At 49.3% G+C, this 26,319-nt stretch overlaps 2 protein-coding genes across 3 annotated transcripts; both read left to right on the top strand.

Annotated features, from left to right (window-relative positions):
• Nucleotides 1–431: 431 nt before the first annotated feature.
• rad50 (RAD50 homolog, double strand break repair protein) lies at nucleotides 432–21,040 on the top strand. Its single transcript, XM_084683723.1, has 27 exons — nucleotides 432–501; nucleotides 881–1,043; nucleotides 1,574–1,657; nucleotides 2,190–2,347; nucleotides 2,838–3,023; nucleotides 3,277–3,481; nucleotides 3,877–4,005; nucleotides 5,675–5,840; nucleotides 6,138–6,196; nucleotides 6,408–6,542; nucleotides 6,753–6,959; nucleotides 7,280–7,462; nucleotides 8,177–8,334; nucleotides 8,894–9,069; nucleotides 9,372–9,609; nucleotides 10,697–10,886; nucleotides 11,035–11,161; nucleotides 11,272–11,465; nucleotides 12,081–12,191; nucleotides 12,325–12,417; nucleotides 16,090–16,203; nucleotides 16,496–16,623; nucleotides 16,959–17,183; nucleotides 18,636–18,721; nucleotides 19,858–20,000; nucleotides 20,117–20,250; nucleotides 20,660–21,040. Exons 2-27 carry the CDS (start codon nucleotides 915–917, stop codon nucleotides 20,844–20,846), a joined length of 3,945 nt encoding a protein of 1,314 aa, XP_084539849.1. The 5' UTR covers nucleotides 432–501; nucleotides 881–914; the 3' UTR covers nucleotides 20,847–21,040.
• A 140-nt stretch (nucleotides 21,041–21,180) lies between these two features.
• LOC146245195 (uncharacterized) lies at nucleotides 21,181–24,181 on the top strand. 2 transcript variants are annotated; one of them, XM_084683724.1, is made up of 4 exons: nucleotides 21,181–21,675; nucleotides 22,283–22,330; nucleotides 22,605–22,694; nucleotides 23,657–24,181. In XM_084683724.1, exons 1-4 carry the CDS (start codon nucleotides 21,529–21,531, stop codon nucleotides 23,969–23,971), a joined length of 600 nt encoding a protein of 199 aa, XP_084539850.1. In that variant the 5' UTR covers nucleotides 21,181–21,528; the 3' UTR covers nucleotides 23,972–24,181. The 2 variants fall into 2 exon arrangements, 1 of the variants encoding a protein (XP_084539850.1); XR_014734546.1 differs by lacking the exon at nucleotides 21,181–21,675 and having other exon boundaries at nucleotides 21,692–22,330; nucleotides 22,500–22,694.
• Nucleotides 24,182–26,319: the final 2,138 nt, after the last annotated feature.

Genomic DNA, 26,319 nt, shown 5'->3' with positions numbered 1-26,319 from the left:
AATATTTAGGTTGATTTTTGTTTGTTTTGGAAGGATGTACTGTTTGGGCTATCAGGTTCCAGGAAAAACATCTGTGTATATATAATTAATTGTATTATTATTATTATGGCCAAATATCATATTCATATATGAAAATTCATGGGAAGAAAACCCTGCTGTATTGCTTTGAATGGAGAGCTCAGACTATATTTTTTCCCGAAAAACAAATAATTTCAATAAATGCAAGCAATTAAAACAGTAACAATCTGTACTAATTTAAGTATATTTATATAAACTTTTATATCCCCTAGCGTTAATTTTGGTTAATAATTTTTTTATTGACACGTTTACGCTTAATGTATTTTTTTTAATTTACTTTGAGTATCTTGTAAACTCAAATGTATTTGACATTGTTGAAATTGCTAATAAATAAAAAAGTTTATGTAGTCGCACGATGATGAGAGGTGTGTGTTGTTCCTGCGCTGCGCGGGATTGCTGCGTCACATTCCTAGTTTAGACGCGGTAAGTTTACGAACTTTCACTTCTGAACAACAAAAAATAACGTCATTAGTTTGCCTTGTGTGCGTGTATTGATGATACAGGGGGACATTGGTTTAAGAGATATATAAACCAATATGTCTACAAGAATTGTGCAGTGAAACACAAAACTGACACTTGATTTCCATCCCGTAACTTCAGCTAACCTAGCTAGCTACTAGTACTTACACATCTAGCTTACACGTTCAAGTAATGGTACAATACAGCAGTCACTACTAGCCTACTAGCACGTCCTTTGAAGGCAAGCTGGCTAATAATGTGCCTGTAGTGGGCTGTTTTGCTATGGCTCGGGTTTTGCTGTCATGTATGGTTTGTATTAATCAGCTGTTTTGTTTTGTGCCAGCTGTCGCTAGCTGAATCTCACTAAATGCAGCGAGATGTCCAAGATAGAGAAGATGAGTATTTTGGGGGTCCGGAGCTTCGGAGTGGAGGATAAAGACAAGCAGATCATCATTTTCTTCAGTCCTCTGACTGTGTTGGTCGGACCCAACGGGGCTGGGAAGACGGTAGGAGCGGCTGGGTCAGACCAGGGCATGTCTGTAATCACGTCTTGACGCTATTGTAGCATGCTGAGAGTTGTAGCTCATGTGTTTGCTTTATGAGGACCTAGGACTGTTCATTCATCTCTCCCCATCCTTCCTTGCTCTCTTTCCCTTTTTCTACTTATCTTTTCCCTCTCTCATCCTTCACCCTCATCCTCCCCTCTTTCTTCCTCCACCCTCATCTTCCCCTCTTTCTTCCTCCACCCTCATCCTCCCCTCTCTCTTCCTCAACCCTCATCCTCCCCTCTTTCTTCCTCCACCCTCATCCTCCCCTCTCTTCCTCAACTTTCATCCTCCCCTTTCTTCCTCAACCCTCATCCTCCCCTCTCTCTTCCTCCACCCTCATCTTCCCCTCTCTCTTCCTCAACTGTCATCCTCCCCTTTCTTCCTCCACCCTCATCCTCCCCTCTCTCTTCCTCCACCCTCATCCTCCCCTCTCTTCCTCAACTCTCATCCTCCCCTCTCTCTTCCTCCACCCTCCCCCTCTCTCTCAGACCATTATAGAGTGTTTGAGGTACATCACCACAGGAGACTTCCCTCCAGGAAGTAAGGGATCCACGTTTGTACACGACCCCAAGGTGAGACACACACATACAGTACACACACATACACTAGGGATACATATATATATATATATTTGTATCCATATGTGCACATATAAATACACATACATACACTCGATGCATTGCCAACGATCTGATACATGTGAAACAACTGCTAATGCGATACAATATGATTTACCCCATTGCTATGGTGTGCGATTCAACACAATTGGGTTCAACGCAATGCAAAATAGTAGGATGCCATGCCATTATGATGTAGAATGATGTGACTTTCGTCATTTGGTTCCCATGCAATCAATGATCATAAAGCAACCAAGTGGCTTTTTTTACTTGACAATCGTTTTTTTTCTCTAGTACACAGTGCGCATGGCCTTGACAGAGCAAGCTTGAGAAACAGCTCAGAAAGGAAGAATCTTCCTAATCAAAATGATTGCTAAATAGAAAATGTGGTCACACCAACCTGTTGATTGGGTCTTAGTTTGTGTGTATATACATGTCCACGTGCATGCGTGTGTCTGCGCAACGTGCATGTGTGTTTGTCTGCCAGGATGCCAATGAGACGGACGTGCGAGCCCAGATCAGGCTGCAATTCAGCGATGTGAACGGGGACAAGGTGGCGGTGCAGAGGTCCATGCTCAGCACACAGAAGGGCAAAAAGAGCGAGCCAGCGTTTAAAACCCTGGAGGGAGTCATCACCAGAATCAAGTAGAGCACCCCAGCATGCACTCTCTCCCCTCTCCTTTGCTCTCCCCTCCTCTTCCACGTTCCCTCCCCTCTCCTCTTCCACCTCACCCTCTCCTCCCTCCCCCTTCCACTCCTTTCCTCTTCCGTCTCTCTTCACCTGTCCGCTCCTCTCTGTCATCATCACCAGGACCAAGACTACCTTTCTCTCTCTCTCTCTCTCTCTCTCTCTCTCTCTCTCTCTCTCTCTCTCTCTCTCTCTCTCTCTCTCTCTCTCTCTCTCTCTCTCTCTCTCTCTCTCTCTCTCTCCCTCTCTCCCTCTCTCTCTCTCCCTCTGTCGCTCGCTCTCTCTCCCTCTGTCGCTCGCTCTCTGTCTCCCTCTGTCGCTCGCTCTCTGTCTCCCCCCCCCCCTCGCTCTCTCTCTCCCTCACACGCACACACACTCTCTTTCTCTGTCCTATGTGTTTCATTGTCTCTCGCCTTAACAGTCAATGTGATAACCCCCCCCCCCCAGGCACGGTGAGAAGGTGAGCCTGAGCTCCAAGTGTGCAGAGCTGGACCGGGAGATGGTGGCGGCACTGGGCGTGTCCAAGGCCGTGCTCAACCACGTCATCTTCTGCCACCAGGAGGATTCCAACTGGCCGCTCAGCGAGGGCAAGCCCCTCAAGCAGAAGTTCGACGACATCTTCTCGGCCACCAGGTAGCTCCACGGACCGGTGTTGCAGGATGGCAGGAAGTCAAGCGATCCACTTGGAGTTCAGTAATGCTCGGAGTGCTTTAGGCAAGCTTGGTTCATGTAGCCGGGCATGCACGCAGCGTGCTCCTCCGACCGCACCGGGAGTTCTCCCACCCGCTCTTTCTGCCTCCCTCGTCCCCTCCCTATGTGTCCTGCCCCTTCACCCCCCCCATATGCTGTTCTTGACCCCCTCATCACCTCCCCCCCCCCCCCCCAGGTACATCAAGGCCTTGGAGCACCTGCACCAGCTGCGTCGGACGCAGGGCACGCAGGTGAAGGAGTGCCAGCTGGAGCTGCGCTACCTCAAGCAGAACAAGGACAAGGCCCAGGAGATCAGGGACCTGCTGGGGTCCAAGGAGGCCCAGCTGGTCGCCTCCAAGGACAGCGTCCGCCAGATCGACGGCCAGATAGAGCCCCTGGAGGTGGGACACCCCCCCCACACACACACACACCCTCACGCCCCATTGGTCGATGGTTAATTGGTTGGATGAACGGATCGGTCGGTCGGTTGTGGATGAGTTGAATGTCTGAAAATGTGTGAGTGTTCCAGATGTGTGCGTGCGCGTGTGATGTTTGTGCAGAGTTGCGTGTGTGTTTCTTACTGCGCTGTGTTGCAGTGTGTGTTCCTAAATGAACTGTGTTGCGTGTATGTGTGTCTGTGTTCCTAAATGCACTATGTGGCAGGTGCATGTGTGTGTGTGTGTGTCCCTAAACCAGTGTTGCACGAGTATGTATGTGTTTCTGTGTTCCTAAATGCGCGTGTGTTCCAGATGAGTGTGTGTGTTGTGTGTGTGTTCCTAACTGCAGTGTGTTGCAGGTGCGCCTGGGGGACATTGATGAGAACCTGGGGAAGGTGATGAAGCTGGACAATGACATCAAGGCCCTGGACAGCAGGAAGAAACAGATGGAGGAGGACAACCAGGAGCTGGAGGAGAAGATGGAGCAGGTCTGTCTAATGTGTACAGGTGGACCTGTGGCTGTTTGGTCTGATATGTCATATGATGTTTGTGTCTTACCGATGTGTGCGTTAGTATAGAAGGATGTGTATGTTGATGTGTACGTGCTAGTGTATGTGGCTGGTGTTTGACGTTTGTGTGTGTATAAGGTGTTTATTTGTGTTGTAGTGTAGTGTACATGATATTTGTGTATATTGCATGTCTTAATGTATATGATGTTAGTGTACATGCTGTGTATGTCTTAGTGTATATAACATGGGGCATGTGTTACAGTATATGACGCGTGTGTGTGTTTGTTAGAGTATATTAGTGCCCGTGATGCAGTCGGTGATTAAGACATCAGTGAAACACACACACAGTTTCCGGAAATAATAGATAGAGCACAGTGCCCGTGATGATGTTGGTGACACACACAGATTTCTGGAATTATAGATAGATTGTGCAGTGCCCGTGATGCAGCTGGTGATGACAGTTATTTTAGCTTTGATAACTATATTTCTCCGATCACAACTGCCTCCAGAAAACGACCAAGGACGGTAAAGTGGTAGGAATAGTGCCCATGTCTGTGATGCAGCTGGTGATTTATAATGTTGTAGCACATTTACAATGTGTTGGCAGTTTTGACACCAGTCAACACATGTAACAAAATTTACTGAAATTGTCACTTTATATTGTCGTTCTGTTATCTAGCCAGACTAGCCAGCATGTTATCCATTGAACAAAAACATTTGAAAGCAGCTGATTCGTATGCCAGCAGTCAGCACTGCAAACCTGGCTATATCAGTTACAACAGTAGGCTATAGGGTACCCCGGAACATATTTGTGAATAGCCAATTGAAAGTTTGTCCAGCAAATAATGATGCCTAAAGTAATGACAATAAAATCCCTGTTGTCTATCTGGGCTAAACCGTGACTGTGTAGTCTAGAGCCACTGTAGCTCTGGTGTAGTCTACACATTAACAGTTGTAGCGAATAACCTTCCAGCTACACCTACTGCAATAAACCATCCACTTTAAATATAGTATTTGTTAGTTAGCCAGCCAGTATTTCATCAGTAAAATTGTCTTGGATTTTCTGTATCCCACTGACATAAATAATACTGATCAAGTCTTATGCCTGTTTTTGGGTTACTGTATTCATATTGTTTCGGCTCACAAGAGCTAGCTTAGTGCTCAGGGGGGGAGGAGAGTAGTTCCAGAACTTTCATGACAGAATGTTTATTTGATTCACAGCCGCCACATAAAGTTTTTTGACCTCGACAACCCAACTGCTGGCGCAATCACTTGTTCGGCCAGGGGTGGGTCGGAACTTCAACATTAACACACTGACAACATTGTATTCAGATTTTTTTTTTTTTTATTGCGTTTTTTAATGTGTGATTGTGTAAAGGTGTTCACGAGATACCACCCTTTCGTGAACTTGTGAATTTGGCCAGCCGTCTACTCTGCACCAGATAGGCCAAGCTTCCACGCTTCCAGGGATGATCTCGTTGTCATGGAGACAGACGCAGTGTGCACGGAGGGGAGGGACTGTGTGTGTGTGTGTGTGTGTATTTGAGAGAAACATGTGACTGACAGAGCAAAAATTATAGCGTAATGAAACGCAATATGTGGCGGCCGGTGTTGATTCTGTGGCGCACCGCCACAAATGTTGCCGCAGGTGTTCCAGGGCTCGGACGTGGAGCTCCAGGAGATGTACCAGAACCACCAGCGCACGGTGAGGGAGAAGGAGAGGAGGCTGGGGGACTGCCAGAGGGAGCTGGAGAGGGCCGGCCGCGAGTGTCAGAGACTCAACACCATCAAGTCGGACCTGCTGGTGGAGCAAGGTGGGGGACCCTGGGTCCGCAGGAGGGCCCCATGTTCCCTTGTTTCGCACGTGCTGTGGGGGGTGGGGGTAGGACCTCTTGATCTGCAGTTGTATGCTCTACCACTGAGATATACCATCCCTCTAGCTGGTAGAACTAGGTAGGTAGGGCCTGGTAGGGTTGACTCGGTGGGAGTTGGAAGGATTGACTAGGTAGGTGCTGGTAGGACTGACTGGGTAGGTGCTGGTAGGACTGACTAGGTAGGTGCTGGGTAGGTTTGTTTAGGTGGGATCGTGAACTATGACCTCTCGTTCTCAGGTGGTCTCCAGCTGGAGTCAGATCGCCACCAGCAGACCCTAAAGAGCCGTGATGCTCAGGTGAGATGGACAGTGCTGTCATACACGAACAAACACTCGGTTACACACATGCAGGCCTCACTCATATACACACTAACAGGAGTTACACACACACATACACCAGGCAAACACTGAAATTGCTGCTGTCTCAAACCTAGCATGTAACTGTGTGTGTGTGTGTGTGTGTGTATGTGCACACGTGTCTATGCGCGTGTGTATGTGTGTCTCCCAGGTGCGTTCCTTGGCATCATTCCTGGACATGGAGGGTTACGACCGCGCCCCCTTCAGCCAGCACCAGCTGCAAAGCTTCCAGCGCCAGGTCAAAGAGAGGTTGGACCAGGAAACAGACGCAGCCAATCAGATCATGGTAAGAAGAAGTCTGGCCTGTCCAATGGCATAGCAGGGACGTTCACAACTGCACAAATACAGAAGACCCAAAAAGACACATTCAAAACAGTATACATGTCAAAAAAACTCCAACATCTTGGAAGTCTAAGACCTTTGCTCAGAACTCTGTATAATATGTATGTATGTATGTATAATGTTTGTATGTGTGCTCCCCCTCTCCCCCCTCCAGAGGGACCTGCAGGAGAGGGAGCAGCAGAAGCAGCGCAGCATGGACGAGCTGCGGGACAAGAAGACGGGTCTGGAGAGCAGCGTGGAGCTGAAGACAGGCCTGCTGGAGAAGAGGCAGGAGGAGCTGAGCAACGTGGCCCAGGAGCTGAACTCCCTGCAGGGATCCTCCAGCAGACTGCAGGAGCTGGAGCTGGAGCTGGGGAAGGCGGTGAGGAGGGGGAAGAGGGAGAAAGAGGGGAGGGAGGGTGGGTGGGTGAAGAGTGGATTGATGGAAGGGGGGAGGCTAGAGGTAGTAGGAGGGGGATGGAAGAAGGGGTTGGAGGGGTCTGCTAATCTAGACTACAGCAGCTGGAAGTAGAGCTAGCCAAGGCGAAGAGGGAGAGACGGATGCAGAAGGGAGGGTAAAAGGGAAGCTGGAGATGGAAATTACCAAGGCACTTTCTCCCTCCCTTTCTCTCCACCCCCCCTCTCTCTTATCACCTCCTTCACTCCCTCTCCTCCCCCTCCCTCTCTCTTATCTCCATCCAGGAGCGAGAGCTCCAGAGTGCGGTGCAGAACTCCAGTGTGGAGGCTCTGAGGGCGGAGGTGGTGGAGCTGCAGAAGGAGAAGGCAGACCTGGACCAGACCCAGCGCCGGCTGGACCAGGAGATGGAGACCCTGACCACACACACCAGTGCCCGCACGGAGGTGGACATGCTCCGCAAGCAAAAGGTGGGCCCCCCCCTCACACCGAGGGCTAGTGGCTGTCTTGGAATACCACAGAATACAGCAACTACTTTCAAGTACTAGTAAATATTGTCAAGTACTAGGAAATACTGCAAACTACTGTCAAGTACTAGGAAATACTGCAAACTACTGTCAAGTACTAGGAAATACTGTCAAATACTGGTAACTACTGTCAAGAACTAGGAAATACTGAAAACTACTGTCAAGTACTGGGAAATGCTGCAAACTACTGTCAAGGACAGGGAAATGCTGGAAACTACTGTCAAGTACTAGGAAATACTGCAAACTACTGTCAAGTACTAGGAAATACTGCAAACTACTGTCAAGTACTAGGAAATACTGAAAACTACTGTCAAGTACTAGGAAATACTGAAAACTTCTGTCAAGTACTGGGAAATGCTGCAAACTACTGTCAAGGACTGGGAAATGCTGCAAACTACTGTCAAGTACTAGGAAATACTGCAAACTACTGTCAAGTACTAGGAAATACTGCAAACTACTGTCAAGTACTAGGAAATACTGCAAACTACTGTCAAGTACTAGGAAATACTGCAAACTACTGTCAAGTACTGCTAAGTACTGTGAACTTCTGGGGTGCTCAAATGTGCCATGTGCCACCTCCAGCCCACCCCAGAAACACCAGTCTCATCCCCTACAGGTTTACCTGATTTGCCCCTCTGTGCCCCTCTCCCCCTGCAGGCGGAGAAGGAGGAGCTGGTGAGGAAGATCAAGGCCAGGCACCAGGAGGCGCTGGTGACTCTCATGGGACACTTCCCCAACAAGAAGGAGCTGGAGGACTGGATCCACGCCCACGGCCGCCAGATCCGCTCCACCAGAGACAAGCTGGCCTCGCTCAAGTATGACGGCACACACAGGGGGCTGTTCAGCCAGGCAGCAAGTCAGTCAGGCAGTCGACCAGCTCGTCAGGCAGCCAACCAGTCTACCAGTTAGCCAGCCAGCTAGTCTACCAGGCAGCCAACCAGTCTACCAGTTAGCCAGCCAACCAGTCTACCAGTTAGCCAGCCAGCTAGTCTACCAGTTAGCCAGCCAGCTAGTCTACCAGTTAGCCAGCCAGCTAGTCTACCAGTTAGCCAGACAGCTAGTCTACCAGTTAGCCAGTCAGCTAGTCTACCAGTTAGCCAGTCAGCTAGTCTACCAGTTAGCCAGTCAGCTAGTCTACCAGTTAGCCAGACAGCTAGTCTACCAGTTAGCCAGCCAGCTAGTCTACCAGTTAGCCAGTCAGCTAGTCTACCAGTTTGCCAGACAGCTAGTCTACCAGTTAGCCAGACAGCTAGTCTACCAGTTAGCCAGACAGCTAGTCTATCCCTCTTACCATTCATTATTTTGGAGCAATTGGACAATCCATTAAGTACCAGTGGTGTGTGTGTGCGTGTGTGTGTGTGCGCACGCGCGCAGTAAGGAGTTGGCGTCGGGGGAGCAGAACAGGAGCCACAGCGCTGCAGAGCTGAGGAGTAAGGAGCAGCAGCTGGCCAGCTGTGAGGAGCAGCTGTCTGCCGTGTGCGGCAGCCAGGGTCTGGAGCACGATCTGGCCAGGCTGCAGGACGACCTGGACAAGACCTCCAAACAGAGGGGTGTGTGGGGGGGAGGATCTGTGTGTGTGTGTAGCCATGTTTTTTGGGGTCACAGCGGTGTTTATGTGTAGCATGTCAACGTGTGTGCTTGCATCCATGTTGGCAGCGGTCACAGTAGTGTGTTTGCGTAGCAACTCGACGTGCGCGTGTACCCATGTTTTTTTTGGGGGGGGGGGGGCCACGCCGTCGCGCGTGAGCATGTGTAAAATGCTAACGTGCATGTGACACAGACGCGCACACGTTAGCGTGTCACATGTTGGCAGGTGTGCTAACCCGTGAACGTGCTGTTGTGTGCGTCACAGCCATGCTGGCCGGGGCCACTGCGGTGTACAGCCAGTTCATCAGCCAGCTGACGGAGGAGGGCGAGCCGTGCTGCCCCGTGTGCCAGCGCACCTTCCCCTCGGAGGGGGAGCTGCAGGAGGTGGTGGGGGACATGCAGGCCAAGCTGCGCCTCGTGCCCGACAAGCTGAAGAGCGCCGAGCAGGACCTCCGCAGGAAGGAGAGGAGGAGGGACGACATCATGGCTCTCAAACCTGTCAGGTCAGGGTCGGGGTCGGGGGGGGGGGGGGATCCTGGTTTGTACTCCAAAGTTTCCGAGATCCTGGTTCCTACTCCTTAGTTCCGTAGATCCTGGTTCCTACTCCCTAGTTTCCTAGGTCCTGGTTCAGAGTCTCTAGGTTCCCTACATCCTGTTTCCTATACCCTAGCACTGGGCTGGATGAAAAGGCTGTGTGTAGTTCCAGTTTCTGCCACCGGAGGGAAACAGATGCCAATATCTTTATCTGAACAGGCGCTTTCTCTCTGCTGTGACTCAACTCATCCGTCTATACGTTCAACAGACGCGTTTGATAAATGGACTGCATTTACACGGCGCTTTTCTACCTTAGCGGCACTCAAAGCGCTTTACGTTCTTTGCCTCTCATTTACCCATTCACACGGCGGCGGAGCTGCCATGCAAGGCACTAGCCTGCCCATCGGGAGCAACTTGGGGTTCAGTGTCTTGCTCAAGAACACTTCAGCACATGACCTGGAGGAGTCTGGGATCGAATCGCTAACCCTGCGATTAACCCACGACCCTCTGTACGCCCTGAGCATCAGCCGCCCAACCCCCGTTTGATGTTTCAGCTTTCTGATGTGCAGTGTACAACCCAGGTTTTGACTCCCCCTCCCTGCCCCCACCCCCACTTTCTCCGACCTCCCTCTCCCTTTTCCCCTCCCGCACCCCATCCCTCCCTGCCCTCCCCCCCCCCCCCCGTCTCTCGCTCTCCCCATCCCCCTCCATCTCTACTCTCCTCCCTTTCTCCCTCCCTGCCCCCCTTTCCCTCCCGCCCCCCTCTCCCTGGCCCCACCCCCACGTCCTCCTCCCTCTCTCCCTCTGCCCACCCCCCTCCCCTCCTTCCGTTCTCCCTCTCTCCATCTCCACTCCCTCCTCCCGCCCCTCTCTCCCTCTGCCCACCCCCGCGTCCTCCTTCCGTACTCCCTCTCTCCATCTCCACGCCCTCCTCCCGCCCCCCTCTCCCTGGCCCCACCCCCGCGTCCTCCTCCCTCCCTCCCTCTGCCCACCCCCTTCCCCTCCTTCCGTACTCCCTCTCTCCACGTCCACGCCCTCCTCCCGCCCCCACTGCAGACAGTCCCTGGTGTCCCTGCAGGAGCGGGAACTCCCGGAGCTGCGCGGCCGGCTGCAGGCGCTGGGCCGGGAGCTGGAGAGGCTGCGGGCGGAGGCGGAGGAGCAGGAGGAGAGCCTCTCCTCTCTGTGCTCCGAGGAGGACAGCGCCAAGGCTTGCCTGCAGGATGTCTCCTTGATGGACCGCTACCTGGTACTGACACACACACACACACACAGAAAACGTCACGCACATGCCCAGACCGGACCAGAGACCTTTCCTTCTCTAGGAACCCTTCTGTAACTCTTTTCTGACTGTCCTCGTTCGGTCTGTGTGTGTGTGTGTGTGTGTGTGCCTCCAGCTGGAGCTGAGGGAGGTAGAGAGGAGGCTGGCCCAGCAGAGTGCTAAGCTGCAGGGAGTGGACCTGAGCAGAACCATGCAGCAGGTCAACCTGGAGAAACAGGACACACAGCACCGCCTCGACACCAGTACGACCCTCTCTCGCTAACACGCACGCGCACACACCACTGCCTGGACACCTGTTTGACACTCTCCCACACCCCTGTGTGTCCATCCCTGCGTGTGCGCGCGTGTCCAGTTAGCAGCCGTATGGAGTTGAAGAGGAAGCAGATCGCTGACCAGCAGGAGCAGATTCAGAGCTTGAAGAGCAGTGTGAACGAGACACGGGCCCAGAAGCTGCTGCTCTCCGCTCACATGCAGAAGCGACGGCAGCTGGAGGAGGCCAGCGTGGAGCACACCACTGAGATCCAGGCTCTCCAGAGAGAGATCAAGGTTGATACACTACCAACATAACACCAGATACAGGCCCTCCAGAGAGAGATCAAGGTTGATACACTACCAACATAACACCAGATACAGGCCCTCTAGAGAGAGATCAAGGTTGATACACTACCAACATAACACCAGATACAGGCTCTCTAGAGAGAGATCAAGGTTGATACACTACCAACATACCACCAGATACAGGCTCTCAAGAGAGAGATCAAGGTTGATACACTACCAACATAACACCAGATACAGGCCCTCTAGAGAGAGATCAAGGTTGATACACTACCAACATACCACCAGATACAGGCTCTCTAGAGAGAGATCAAGGTTGATACACTACCAACATAACACCAGATACAGGCTCTCTAGAGAGAGATCAAGGTTGATACACTACCAACATAACACCAGATACAGGCTCTCTAGAGAGAGATCAAGGTTAATACACTACCAACATACCACCAGATACAGGCTCTCTAGAGAGAGCTACAGGTTAGCACACCACTGAGATACAGGGTGGTACACTACTGAGATACATGCTCTGCAGAGAGATATAGGTTAGGAAACGTGGAGGGAATTATTATTATTGTTAACATATGTTTAATATGTGTTTGTGTGTAGGAGGCCAGGGAGCAATTGACTCCTTTAGCCTCAGCTCTGGAGAAACTGCAGCAAGAGAAACAGGATCTGGTGGAGAGGAGACGACAGAGACAAGAGCAGGACCAGGAGAAGGTACGCTGGTCTCTCTCTCACGCTCTCCCTTTCTCCCTCCCTGACCGTCTCTACGTCTTTCTCTATCTCTGTCCCTCTTTCCCCCTGTCCCTGCTGTCTAGTGTAACCCTGGTGTTCTCCCTGTCTGTCCCAGATCAACGCCATCAGAGAGAGAGTGAGGAACATCACTCTGCAGGAGAGAGATATCACCAGATACACACAGGAGGGGAAAGAGAAATATAAAGAGGTTGTACCTTCATTCCTCGATCTCGACTCTCATCCCCGATCGAACATACAGTGCATCCGGAAAGTATTCACAGCGCTTCACTTTTCCCCCACATTGTTATTCAACAGCCTTATACCAAAATGAATTCAATTCATTTTTTCCTCAATTTTACACACAATAACCCATAACGACAAAGTGATTTTTTAAAAATATTTTTAATAGATTTGCAAAAATGAAGAATGAAAATATAACATATACTTTAAGTAGTCACTTTTCTTAAAGATCCCATGACAGGCTGTTTTTGGATGCTTTTATATAGGCCTTAGTGGTCCACTAATACTGTATCTGAAGTTTATTTCCTGAAAGTCAGTCTTGGTGCAGAATTACAGCCACTACGAGCAGTCCCACAATGAGGATGTGCTGTTTCTGTGTCTGTAGCTTTAAATGCTATGAGGAAGAAAGAGGCGGGACTAATTGCAATGCTTCTGTCGTTTGCAAGCCATGATGTCTCAAGGGAAGACCAATATCACGCTTGCACGGTCGTAGCGCATTTTCGAATTGGTGGTCCAAATTCTCTGTGCGGGCAAAGCAGAGAAAGGGGAGGTAAACTTTGCTCTTATGACGTCATAAAACCAACATTTTCAAAACCTTTCATTTTCTGAAAGGCAGAGAAGAACACCCAGGGCCTGATTTACACCTATCGACATTTCTAGCCACTGGGGGACCAAAGGCAGGCTAGGGGAACTCATATTAGTGTTAAATAACCTGTTAAGCAAACATTTCATGTCATGGGACCTTTAATACTTAGTTGAAGCACCTTTGTCAGCAATGACAGCCTCAAGTCTTTTTGAGTATGAAGCCACAGGCTTGGCCCACAAATATTTGGCCAGTTTCGCCCATTCTTCTTTGCAGGACCTCTCAAGCTCCCATCAGGTTGGATGGGCAGCGTCGGTGCACAGCCGTTTTCAGATCCCTCCAGAGATGCTCAGTTGGGTTCAAGTCTGAGCTGTGGCTGGGACATTCACAGAGTTGTCCCGAAGCCACTCCTTTGTCATCTTGGCGGTGTGCTTAGGGTCGTAGTCCTGTTGGAAGATGATCCTTCGCCCCAGTCTGAGGTCCAGAGTGCTCTGGAGCAGGTTTTCATCAAGGATGTCTCTGTACATTGCTGCATTCATCTTTCCCTCAATCCACCACCATGCTTCACTGTGGGGATGTTATTGGCCAGGTGATGGGCGGTGCCTAGTTTCCTCCAGACGTGACGCTTGGCATCCAGGCCAACAAGTTCAATCTTTGTTTCATCAGACTAGAGAATTTTGTTTCGCATGGTCTGAGTCCTTCAAGTGCCTTTTGGCAAATTCTAGGCAGGCTGTCATGTGCCTTTTTTTGGCTTCCGTTTGGCCACTCTACCACACAGGCCTGATTAGTGGAGTACTGCAGAGATGGTTGCCCTTCTGGAAGTTTCTCCTCTCCGCAGAGCAACGCTAATAATAATAATACATTTTATTGGTATTGCACTCTACATTAAAGCAATTTCAAAGTGCTACAGAGCATATAATGATGCAAATGAAAACAAATCAAAGAATAATTAAAATGTAAAAAGGTCAAGGTCAATAAATAGTTAAAAGCAAAACCTATAACATACATTTAGTCAGTTTTTTTTTTTTTTTTTTTTTTGATTTAAAAACATCTGCAGTCTGAGGGGCCCTAAGGTGATCAGGGAGGGGCATTCCACAGCCCCGGACCAGCAGCCGAAAAGGCCCATGCTGCACAGCTTGGTTCTGTGGGAATTCTGGATGGGACAGGGAGCCAGTGAAGAGATCTCAGGACGGGGGTGAACTGATCGTACTCGCGCACCCTCCTCGGGATCCCGGCAGCGCTGCTCTGGATGTTTTGCAGTCGCTGGATGCTCTTGCCATAGATCCCGATGAGGAGTGCCTTACAATTTTCCAGCCTTTGAGGAGACGAAGGCGTGGACGAGCTTCTCTGCAGCTGCCAGGGTGAGCATTTCAACGCCCAGATTGGTGACAGAGGCAGGAAGCGAGACGTTGGCTTCCTGTTGTGGAACGATTCAACTGAAGGAAGTTTCATCCACGGCTCTTATCTCCTCCTGGTGGGTGGTGAGTGTGGATGTTGGCCCGGAAGATTCCGGAGCTCCATCGGAGTGACCATCGGGTTCCCGGTCACCTCCCTGACTAAAGCCCTTCTTCCCCGACCGCACAGTTTGGCCGTGCGGTCGGGATGTTGCGCTCAAAGCCGCGCTCACGAAGCGGTATCGACCCTTCGTGGCAATTGGTACCGACACAAACGTCGAGCCTGGTTTCAAATGGGCAAAAAACACGTGAAACCTTTGCCGCTAGTCTACATTATCAAATTATAATTATTCGTTTAGCATATATTTGTACTAATACAAGGCCAGCAGTTTCGAGCTCACTGTCTTAGACTGAAGGGCAGCGCTTTTACCAGAAGGCCATACTCAACCTGACGTGAATATTGCCATCAGAACCTAAAAATAAATGTAATGAATGTAAATGACCAAAGACGTTACATTGTTTATCATACAACAAGATATATTTTTGACACTTGCACATCGAAACATTAGTCACATAACCTTTATTTATCAAATTGATGACGATTGTGAGACTAACGTGCGTGGACTTGGACGTCGCTCGATTCCTTCAATCTCTCGATCGAGTCGCCATACCATGAACTGACCAGCAGGTGTCCCTATGGAGAAGCTGTATCAAACGCTTCGAAAAAGCGATACTTTTGACACAATTGTTTCAAATAGCTTGTTGCTTCGGAAAGCTTTGTTTTCCCCCATCACAAGGTGACCGTGTGGCTAACTCTAGGAAGAGTCCTGGTGGTTCCAAACTTCTTCCATTTATGGATGATGGAGGCCACTGTGCTCATTAGGACCTTCAATGCTCCACACATGTTCCTGTATCCTTCCCCAGATCTGTGCCTCAATACAATCCTGTCTCGGAGGTCTACAGACTTCATGGCTTGGTTTGTGCTCTGACTGATGCACTGTCAACTGTGGGACCTTATATAGACAAGTGTGTGCCATTCCAAATCATGTCCATCAACTGAATTTACCACTGGTGGGACTCCAATCAAGTTGTAGAAACATCTCAAGGATGATCAGTGGAAACAGGATGCACCTAGGCTCAATTTTGAGTGTCATGGCAAAGGCTGTGAATACTTGTGTACGTGTGATTTTTTAATGTTTATTGTAGATGTAATAGATTTGCACAAATTTCAACAAAATGTTATTCATGTTATCATGATGGGGTATTTTGTGTAGAATTGAGGTGATAAAAAAAAAAAAATGTTTTATCCAATTTAAAATAAGGCTGTAACATGGAAAAAGTGAAGCGCTGTGAATGCTTTCCGGATGTTCTGTAAATGGATATTAACTCACCCATCCATCTATTGGGAGTATTTGGGGTCAGTTTTGTGTGCTTGTTTTTGGTACCATAGTTTTATTGTAAAAGGTCCCGTTCTCCGTTCCTTGACTCAATACTGTTAGAACTACACACTTCTATTGTCATGGTTTTCTGCTGTACTTTCTATGTATATGCACTGTTTGTATTTCACTTTTGATAAAAGTGTCGCGTAGTAAATAACGGCAATTTAATGTAAATGTATTCAACGTTTTTGATCATGTTCTGGCTGATGTTGTTGTTGTTGCAGCAAAAAGAGACTGAGCTCCGGGAGACCAGTAGCAATCTGCATGAAGCAGAGAAGCAGAAAGACAAGATCAGCAAGGAGATGGGCAACATCAGACAGGACATCGACACACAGAGGGTAGCTAACTACCCCATCAGTATCGCTATGTAGTTAGCTTGTCTAGCAACATCATAGGCTAGCTAGCCTAGCATCATTACAATCTAGTTATTTTAGCATTATCACAGTCTTGTACCTTAACACTAGTCTTAGCACCTTCACAATCCAGCAAGCCTAACACCATTGTAATCTAGCTAATTAGCCTACCGTCATCGCTATCTTGATAGCTAGCTTTGACCATTTACTGTTTCGCAAACGAGCCTAACACCTTCATTATTAGTGAGCCTATGGTGGGGTGCGCTTGCATTGGCAGGTCCAGGAGCGCAGTCTGCAGGACAACCTGACCCTGCGGAAGCGTGTGGAGGAGCTGAAGGAGGTGACAGTGAAGCGGCAGACGCTGTTGCAGGAGATGGGCAACATGCAGGTCCTCAAGCTGCGCACGTGAGGATAACTCCACCCAGGGATGCCCCCTGATTTTGCTGCACACACATACTCCATGACCTCCTGGAAAATCCTGCACACGTTTTTCAATTTGTCTTCAGGTTCCGATGCTAAGGCATTCCACCCTTGTTCTTCCCCCCCTTCCTCTCCTTCTATTTTACCTCCTCACCTCCTACCCTTTTCACGCCTCCTACCCCACTCCTTTTTCCCCCTCTCCCTGACTCTTACCCCTTCTTCTCCCCCCTCGTCTTCTATTTACCCCCTCGTCCTCTCACCTCCTACCCCACTCCTTTTCTCCCCCTCCTCCTTCCTCCTCTCCTCTCTTCAACCTCCAGGGAGCGCCGGGAGTCGGAGCGGCGTGTGGAGGAGCTGAAGCGTAGCCGCAGCGTGGCTCTGGGGCGGCAGAAGGGCTTCGAAGAGGAGATCCTCCGCTTCCGGAAGGAGCTGCGAGAGGAGCAGTACGGCCAGGCCGACGAGCGCTACCGAGACAAGCTCATTGTCATGAGAACCACGGAGCTGGTCAACAAAGACCTGGGAGTGTACTACAAGGCCCTGGACCAGTGAGTGGGGGAGAGGAACGGAGGGGCGGATGGTGGGATGGAGGGATGGAAGGAAGACAAGGGGTAGAGGGGGGAGCGAGGAGAGATTTAGTGGAGGAGTTTAGAAGAGAGGTCAGGGGAGGAGTTGGGAGAGATCAGGGGGGGAGTTAGGAGGAGAAGTTAGGAGAGGTCAGGGAGGAGTTAGGAGTAGATGAGGAGTTAGGAGAGGAGACGTTGAAGGGGAGGAGTTAGGAGGAGAAGTTGAAGGCGAGAAGTTAGGAGGACAGGACAGGAGAGGTCAGGGAGGAGTTAGGAGGAAAGGTTAGGGGAACTTTTGACAGGACAGCAGCAGTAAAAACTCCTGCTGAGTCAACGTTCTGTGTGACACGCTTGGGTTCCACAGATACAGTTATGTCCATCAGACAAGACATGAATTTCGCAGTAAAAACTGATGGAGAGATAAGCCTTGGAGATGTGCAGAAGAGGGGGCATGATAGAGATGACGTTAACGAGTAGGAGGAGGTAGAAGATTAGGAGGATGTGTAACTCCATATAAAGTCACACACCAAATGAGACGGGCGCCTGTATTAGGGAAAGGGGCGGAGCCCGCAGAGAAGATCAGTGTGATGCCTTATCAGCCAATCAGAGAGTCTGAGGTTCAGAAATGACTCAGGCTCCAGTGATGGCGGTTAGCATTGCTGATAATCGTGAGAAAGGAAACAAGCTTCTGTCAACATTCTCAGTGTCATTTTCAAGGCTTCTGTGAAAGCTTGTGGTGATTTGTTCGAATGTAAACCTTATGACTGTGTTATTAGTGACGCAAGGGGGATGTTTATGTCCTGGGACTAGTGCAGGTCTGGGGACTGGGACTAGTGCAGTTCTGGGTCTAGTGCAGGTCTGGAGACTGGGACTAGTGCAGTTCTGGGTCTAGTGAAGGTCTGGAGACTGAGACTAGTGCAGGTCCTGGTGTGAGCATGTGGCGTGATAAAATCTACTGGCTGGTAGCTGCCTCACCAGCTCCTTGTAACGGCTGATACAGTTCTTCTAGGTACTCGGATAGGCATCTTCCTCTCTCTCTCTCTCTGTCTATCTGTCTCTCTCTCCCCTTCCAAGTCTGTCTTCCTCTCCCTGTGTGTGTGTGTGTCTGTCTGTCTGTCTGTCTTCACCCTCTCTCATCTCCACCTCCTCTCTTTTCTCTGTCTCTCGCTCCCTTCCTCTTTCTCTCTCACTAGATAAAGGATTAGTGGAATTATCATGAATGCTGACTGAAGTCTTATCCCCTTAAGACCCAGCAATTCATTTATAGACAGTTTAGGGGACGTTTTAGGGTTGTAACTTTGCAACCATACTACCCTTAGTATTGTTAAATTGATTACCAAATCAGTTCAACTTAATGTTGTACTGCTCTCGTCTGTCCTTTCTCATCCACCTCTCTCCTCCTCTTTTTCTCCTCCTCTTCCCTCCTCTGTTCAGGTCTATAATGAAGTTCCACAGTATGAAGATGGATGAGATCAACAAGATCATCAGGGATCTCTGGAGGAGCACCTACAGGGGACAAGGTGATCTTGTTACAGCTCTAAACCAGATCCCTTCAAAACCTGAGCCCTACTAAACCAGATCCTAATGAAATATGTGAACAGGTTTAACCCTTACCTCCCTCCAGATATAGATTATGTAGATCAGGTTTAACCCCTCTCCTCCTCTCCAAATATAGAGTATCTATATCAGGTTTAACCCCTCACCTCCTCTCCAGAGTATCTAAACCCTTCAAAAAAGGTTCGGAAATGTTATTTTGGTCAATTATTTCTCTCCTTCAATAATACCAATCGGTATAGTATTTTATATAGTTGGAAAGCCTGACCTCTTTACCTTTACAACGAGGTACAACTTGTAAGGATCGTGCATTTATGGAATGAGAAACAGCTAACTGTGGGTAGCGGCCCCCCAAAAAATCCAAAATCCCCTGCAATATTCTTCTATTGGTATTCACTCTCGTTTTGAGTTGCTTGGTGGATTGGATGATTGCACTCTCCCACAGTCATAAGTAAAAAAAACAACACACATTGGCCATTTTTACACTTTATTCCTTTTACACTGTCAGGGACCTCAGTAGCGTGTGGAAGATCCATACGCAGCCACAACAGCTTGGCACCTCCTCATGCTGGTCACCAGCCTGGTCACACACTGCTGTGGTATGGCATCCCATTCCTCAACCAGGATTGGTCGCAAGTCAGCCAACATGTTTGCGTTGGTCACTCTGGCACATACAGCACGCCCAAGCTGATCCCCTTTGGAGCTCAAAACGAGAGTGAATACTAACAGAAGAATATTGCAGGGGATTTGGGCAAAATAAATTGGCCCGCTACCCACACGGTTAGCTGTGTTGCTCATTCCACGAATGCACGGTTCTTACAAGTTGTACCTCGTTGTAAAGGTGACTAATCAGGCTTTCCAATTATATCAAATACATACCAATTGGTATTATCAAAGGGGAGGAATAATCGACCGAAATAACGTTTCCAAACTTTTTGGGATGAGTTTAACCCCTCACCTCCTCTCCAGACAGAGTATCTATATCAGGTTTAACCCCTCACCTCCTCTCCAGACATAGAGTATCTATATCAGGTTTAACCCCTCACCTCCTCTCCAGACATAGAGTATCTATATCAGGTTTAACCCCTCACCTCCTCTCCAGACATAGAGTATGTGGAGATCAGGTCTGATGTGGACGACAACTCATCTGCCGGGATGAAGAGGAGAACCTACAACTACCGTGTTGTCATGGTGAAGGGTGACACGGCCCTGGACATGAGGGGGCGCTGCAGCGCCGGACAGAAGGTACTCACGCCCTTCCTGTTACAAATGCCTACTTCCTGTGGGTAGCACAACTGTGTCCTCCTCTGATGGGAATGTCATGTCTGAATGTTCGACTCCATCCTTGTGTGTTTGTGTAGGTGCTGGCCTCCCTCATCATCCGCCTGGCCCTGGCTGAAACCTTCTGTCTGAACTGTGGCATTCTGGCTCTGGATGAGCCCACCACCAACTTGGACCGCGAGAACATTGAGTCCCTGGCCCACGCTCTCATAGAGTAAGTCGAATCTAACGCACCCCTCACTCAGCGCTAGTAGTTTAATAGTTTTCTAATGTACCCTGACTTAGTCCCCAAAGCAGGTCAAATCGAAGGCACCCTAACTCAAATCTCAAAAGTAATACCCCCTGGGAACACATGCAGTAGGCCAACTCTGATGGCAGGGGAGGGTGGCAGAATCCAATGCACCCCCAGCGACTCATCACTAAAGGGGTTAGGGTTCCTAAAGGGGTCCCTCCACCCGGCCCCCTCCAGGATCAGCACGGCAAATCAAAAACATCCCGCGCCCCCGATGGTTAAAGTGTCCCTAAACCGTCATTCCTCTGTCTCTCTCTCTCTCTCTCTCTCTCTCTTTCTCTCTCTGTCTCTCTGTCTCTCTCTCTCTCTCCCCCCCCCCCCCCCCCTCCAGGATCATCAAGTCCCGTTCCCGCCAGCGTAACTTCCAGTTGCTGATCATCACCCACGACGAGGACTTTGTGGAGCTACTGGGACGCTCCAACTATGTGGAGCACTTCTACCGCATCAAGAAGACCCCGGAGCAGCACTCCGAGATCACCAAGTGCAGCGTGGCCTCGCTGTCCTCTTACCTGCACTGACACGCACACAGACAGATGCTCCCACGTGCAGACGCACACGCATAGATGGGCATATATGCACACAAACCGACACGGGCCAATAGACACGCATCACAGATGTACGTACACCTCATCAGACACACTCCCACTAAACTGAAATGTTTGCTTTGAAAGTCAAGACTGTTTTCTGTTGGAACTAAAAGTCTGCTTTTCAACGCTGATGCTTCTGTCCTCTTCCTGGTTCCTCCTGTTTGTTAAGTTCATATCTGTACTGTAATTCTGTTAAAGTTGAAATTGGTACCCTTAATTGTGATTTTGTATGCTTAGTGAAGCGTATGTGTGCGTGCGCATTTCGAGCGAGCAGTTGTTTGCTGCCTGATAATTCAGTCACTAACCACGCACTGGTCCGGTCTTCAAAGAATGTTTCTCAATTTCTTCTCTTTTCTTCTACCTCAACCACATCATCAAGATAATATCGACAGCTTATCCTCTCCATATCTGGCTATTTACTGACGCTGCAGTAAAAGTTATTTTGAGGTGGGGAGAACAATCAACCGCACGGCATCCTGGGTGTTATGCATATAAACCCGCGTGTTGGTCTTCTGAGTTCAAACATTCTCGTATCAGCCCAGACACTTGACTTCCCATCGCCACGACGACGCTCAGTCTCTCCAAACCCGCCCTGACATACCCCAGCGCCAGGATGAAGATGCCTGCCCTCTTCCTTGTCCTCGTCACCGTGGAGTTGGCTATGGCCCGGTCAGTGAGCTTGTTGTCTGAGGTCATCGTCCACAGGGTGGCCCTGGAAGAGCTGATCAAGGAGGCCAACGGCACGCTCGGCACAAACGAGGTAACGGTCCAAGGTCACTGAGGTGATTGGGGTCATTCGCCGAATGACCGAAACATCTTGGCGCTCTTCTTGGCTCAGGGTCTGGCGTCCCTGGAGAGATCTCCTCTGGGTCCTCTGTCTAACCCTGTCACCTGACTCAACCAGCTCATTAATATAGGTACTTGAGGGTGATGATTAGAGGTTCAACCAGCTCATTAATATAGGTACTTGAAGGTGATGAATAGAGGTTCAACCAGCTCATTAATATAGGTACTTGAAGGTGATGATTAGAGGTTCAACCAGCTCATTAATATAGGTACTTGAAGGTGACGATTTGAGGTTCAACCAGCTCATTAATATAGGTACTTGAAGGTGACGATTTGAGGTTCAACCAGCTCATTAATATAGGTACTTGAAAGTGATGATTAGGGGTTCTAAGTTGGTCGTAGGTGCTGATCTGAAGGCATCTGTGGAAGGACAAGAAATAAGATGTGATTTGATTTGACCTAAACACACACACACACCACACTCATTTACAAAGACACCCACATACTCCTGTATTCACAAAATGTACTCAGTGTATTGAAGGATCCTTTGTTGTGTGTGTGTGTGTGTGTGTGTGTGACAGACAAAACTGGACAACTGGGTTTCTGACATCACACACCTGAACTGTGAGGTAACTACCCCACATTACTCTCCCCCCTTCTTTCCTCTCTCCCCTCCTGTCTTCCTATCCTTTTCTCTCCTCTCATTTCCCCAGATTTCCTCTCCTCGTTCTCTCACCTCTTCAACTCTCCTTTTCTCCCCTCTTTTCATCTCCCCTTATGTCCTCTTGGTACTACTAGTCATGACAATGGTGGGGATTGCACAAGTGAGATTCGGTGCTTTCCCCAAACTCACACCGACATCAGCTGTAGTAACTGAACCAGCGGGTTGCTTCCTGTGTTCAGCGAGAATTCTTCAGCCAAGCCAGCACCATCCTGCGCTACTGGGAAGGGGGGAAACTGTCGCGCACGCTGAATTACATCCTCAACAACACGGTAACTAGATACACACACATGCATACAACTGCACTAGACGCACTCAACACACACCTGCACAAATTACTCAAATCACACACCTACACTTAACACACTCGGCACACTCACAATACACAACCTCTGAAACAAATACCCCTCCCATATTCCCTTCTCTCACACCCACACACTGTCATGCACTCTTTCCCTGACAAACAACGTTCTCAATCGATTGATTCATTGATATATGGTTAATTGATTCAAAAAGGAGAAATGGGTGCATATGTGTGTATGTTACAGTTGAGTTATGTGGTGTGATTTCGTGTATTACAGTTGTGTGTGAGTATTATGTGGTGCATGTTAGTGTCTGTTAGTACAGTTATGTGATGTGTTATGTGGTTTGTGTTATTTGTATGATGTGTGTTAGTTATGTGGCGTGTTAGTTATGAGATGTAGTGTGTGTGTTTCGTGGTGTGGTGTGTGTGTGTGTGTGTTCATGATATGGTGTGTTTGGTTATGTGATGCATGGTGTGTGTTGGTATGTGATGTCTGGTGTGTGTTGGTATGTGATGTCTGGTGTGTGTTGGTATGTGATGTCTGGTGTGTGTTGGTATGTGATGTCTGGTGTGTGTTGGTATGTGATGTCTGGTGTGTGTTGGTATGTGATGTCTGGTGTGTGTTGGTATGTGATGTCTGGTGTGTGTTGGTATGTGATGTCTGGTGTGTGTTGGTATGTGATGTCTGGTGTGTGTTGGTATGTGATGTCTGGTGTGTGTTGGTATGTGATGTCTGGTGTGTGTTGGTATGTGATGTCTGGTGTGTGTTGGTATGTGATGTCTGGTGTGTGTTGGTATGTGATGTCTGGTGTGTGTTGGTGTGTGATGTCTGGTGTGTGTTGGTATGTGATGTCTGGTGTGTGTTGGTATGTGATGTCTGGTGTGTGTTGTGGTGCATTCTGGGTCTGACCCTGGCTCCTTCTTCTACAGAGCTATTTCACAGCAAAGCCTGGGAACCCGAAGAACCCCAGGAAGGTTCAAGGACATCAGGAGAACGTTCCAAAAGGACAGGGGAATGTTCCAGAACATCAGAAGAAGGTTCCAAAAGGACTGGGAAATGTTCCAGAACACCAGGGAAAGGTTCCAGAACATCAGAAGAAGGTTCCAAAAGGTCAAGGGAATGTTCCTGAACACCAGGGAAAGGTTCCAGAACATCAGAACTCAGGGAATGAGATAAGGCTGAGGGAGCTTCTGAATAGACTGGTGCTCTGTGGCCAGAAGGTTTACTCCAGTAAAGCCAAGTAGCATTGAAACACAAACTGGCAAAGGCATACACACACATACACATACAAACTCTAGCCAACACACACTGTGTTTTTAATCTGTATTTAATTTATATTAATTACTGTGATATTTCAATTTCATACCATACATACTGTATATTTATTCTCACACACTTGACGCATTCAGTCAACTTTGATGTTTGGTAATAACTGGAAAGATATTAAAGTTATTTTGCATGACTTCAGAGGGTGTGTAGTTCTTTCTGTGTTTCTCTACCTTTGTTAACCATACAGACAAATCATCTTACACACACACACTCACACATCCTCACACATCCTCACACACCCCCTGGCTCCTCTCTGTGTGATGCCTTGGGCTATTTAGCTCCAGGGCCATCCCCAAGGTGGACGTGTCGGGGGGCGGGAGGAGAGAGGGGTGGAGTGAGGAGGGGAGAAGGGTGCGGAGTGTTGTGAGGGGGCGAGTAGGCGTCCGGTGAGGGGTGTGGATAGGAGAAGGGTGGGGTGGTGAGGAGTGAGCTCTACCCCCCCTCCCCACACCTCGGAGGGGTTTGTATTCATCCTCTCCTTTCTTCTCCACTCCTCTCCTTTCCCTGTCCTTTTCCCTCCTTTCCGATCCCCTCCTCTTCTCTCCTCCACTCAGCCCTCCATTTGCTGTTTAAACGCCCCACCACTCAAGCTATGTTGCCTACCTGCCTACCTATCCCCCCCCCCCTGGTGTTGAGGAGGAGACGACACGTCGCCCAGGATTCTAAGTGCTGTTCCTGACGAGCCCCGCCAGGGTGGGTTATCTCTGAGTCACTTCCTCTGGTATCTCTGGCCGCCTAGATAATGGAGCGCTGCTAAATTATACACAAGCTGTATTATACTGTTACAGTGTGCGTGTGCGTGTGTGTGTGTGCGCTGCAGACCCCGAGGGGGGGGGGGGAGAATTAAGATTTGTGGAGACAAGAACAGTCCAATTTCATCAGCAATATAACCTGTAATGCAGTGAGGTCTCTGTGAGGTCTCTCTCACTCCCTCAGCCCACACCCCTCGGCATCCTCGAAATTGAACTCTGAGGAAACACCTCGACAGGGACAATGCTCACGGCAGCGCCACCTACCGGCTGAATCCTTGCAGCACACCCTTGAGCACCTTCATTTATGTTTATGTTCGATTTATTGAGCCAGTGCGATTTTGTCCATAGCTGCATGCAAATACCTTTAGTATTATTATCTCGTTCCTGCTTGTCACCATGGTGAACCTGTTGCGTGCCGTGTGTGTTAGCTCAGTGCATTGGTGCCAGTTTGCATGTTGTGTGTATGTATTGGTCCCTGAGGGGCAGCTTGCTGGGTGATTGACTTGGGAGACCCAGGCACAAACTGCTTGTTATACATTATGTAAGACTGCACTTCACACACCCATGCACAGTGTACAGGGACATGTGTGTGTGTGTGTGTGTGTGTCCATCCAGCAAATCCCTCCACTCAGTACACCTTTTCAAAGGAGATACTTTTTGGGGGGCGGCGGGGGCGGCGGGGGCGGCGGGCGTGAGGTAGAAAGAGAGAAACCGATAGGTTAAGAGAAAGGTAGAGAGACAGATACAGACTTACAGAGGCAGGCAGACAGACAAAGACAGGACAGACAGACAGAGAGAGAACGAAAGATAGTGACCCCAGAGTTCACCCCTGAAGGGCACCCTGTCCTCAATTGTCTCACACTCCTTTCAGTAACCTTAGCAACCGACCAGGGGCATGACAGTGGGTGGTGAGGGGAGGGGAGGGGTGGGTGGGTGGCTGAGTTAAGTCCCTGGGCTGAGTTGGCTTGGGCCCTGAGCGGGGGTCTCCTGGTCCTGGGGCCCTGGATCCTGGTCCGGGGCCCTGGATCTTGAGTTGGGTCCTTGGCTGGGTCCCTGCATCTCAGGCTGGGTCCCGGAGAGTGTAACAATAACAGGAACTGACGAGTGAAGCTCAGAGGCAGCAGGCTTCTCCTTGGCTCATCCATTCCACGCACCGTCAGCTCCACACGGGTCACATTCTCCTGCTGTTGGCGTTCTATCAATAATAGAGGGGCTCGAGTCTCTTGCCTCTACTGCCATTGGCTCCACGCTGCCTCCTTCCCTCTCAGGGACTCTGTGTGTGTGTTTATGGGTGTGTGTGTGAGAGAGAGAGAGAGAGAGAGAGAAACAGAGAAAAAGAGAGAGAGAGAGAGAGAGAGAGAGAGAGAGAGAGAGAGAGAGGGAGAGAGAGAGAGAAAGAGAGAGAGAAAGAAAGAAATAGTGTGTGTGTTTGGGGGGGGGTGGTGTGAGTGTGAGAGAGAAAGTGTGAGTGAGTGTGTGTGTGTGTGTGTGTGTGTGTGTGTGTGTGTGTG

The sequence above is a fragment of the Hypomesus nipponensis genome, chromosome 20 (assembly GCF_054491055.1).
Source record: "Hypomesus nipponensis isolate SF chromosome 20, ASM5449105v1, whole genome shotgun sequence".
Classification (NCBI taxonomy): Eukaryota; Metazoa; Chordata; class Actinopteri; order Osmeriformes; family Osmeridae; genus Hypomesus; species Hypomesus nipponensis.
This window is presented reverse-complemented; position numbering and strand designations above follow the sequence as displayed.

Excerpts from the sequence above, each read along its gene's own strand:
- LOC146245195 (XM_084683724.1), top strand. The coding sequence starts at position 21,529 with ATGAAGATGCCTGCCCTCTTCCTTGTCCTCGTCACCGTGGAGTTGGCT. Across the intron at positions 22,331-22,604 it reads TCACACACCTGAACTGTGAG|CGAGAATTCTTCAGCCAAGC; the intron begins GTAACTACCCCA and ends TCCTGTGTTCAG. Across the intron at positions 22,695-23,656 it reads ATTACATCCTCAACAACACG|AGCTATTTCACAGCAAAGCC; the intron begins GTAACTAGATAC and ends CTTCTTCTACAG.
- rad50 (XM_084683723.1), top strand. The coding sequence starts at position 915 with ATGTCCAAGATAGAGAAGATGAGTATTTTGGGGGTCCGGAGCTTCGGA. Across the intron at positions 8,335-8,893 it reads GACAAGCTGGCCTCGCTCAA|TAAGGAGTTGGCGTCGGGGG; the intron begins GTATGACGGCAC and ends GCACGCGCGCAG. Across the intron at positions 12,192-12,324 it reads AAGAGCAGGACCAGGAGAAG|ATCAACGCCATCAGAGAGAG; the intron begins GTACGCTGGTCT and ends TGTCTGTCCCAG.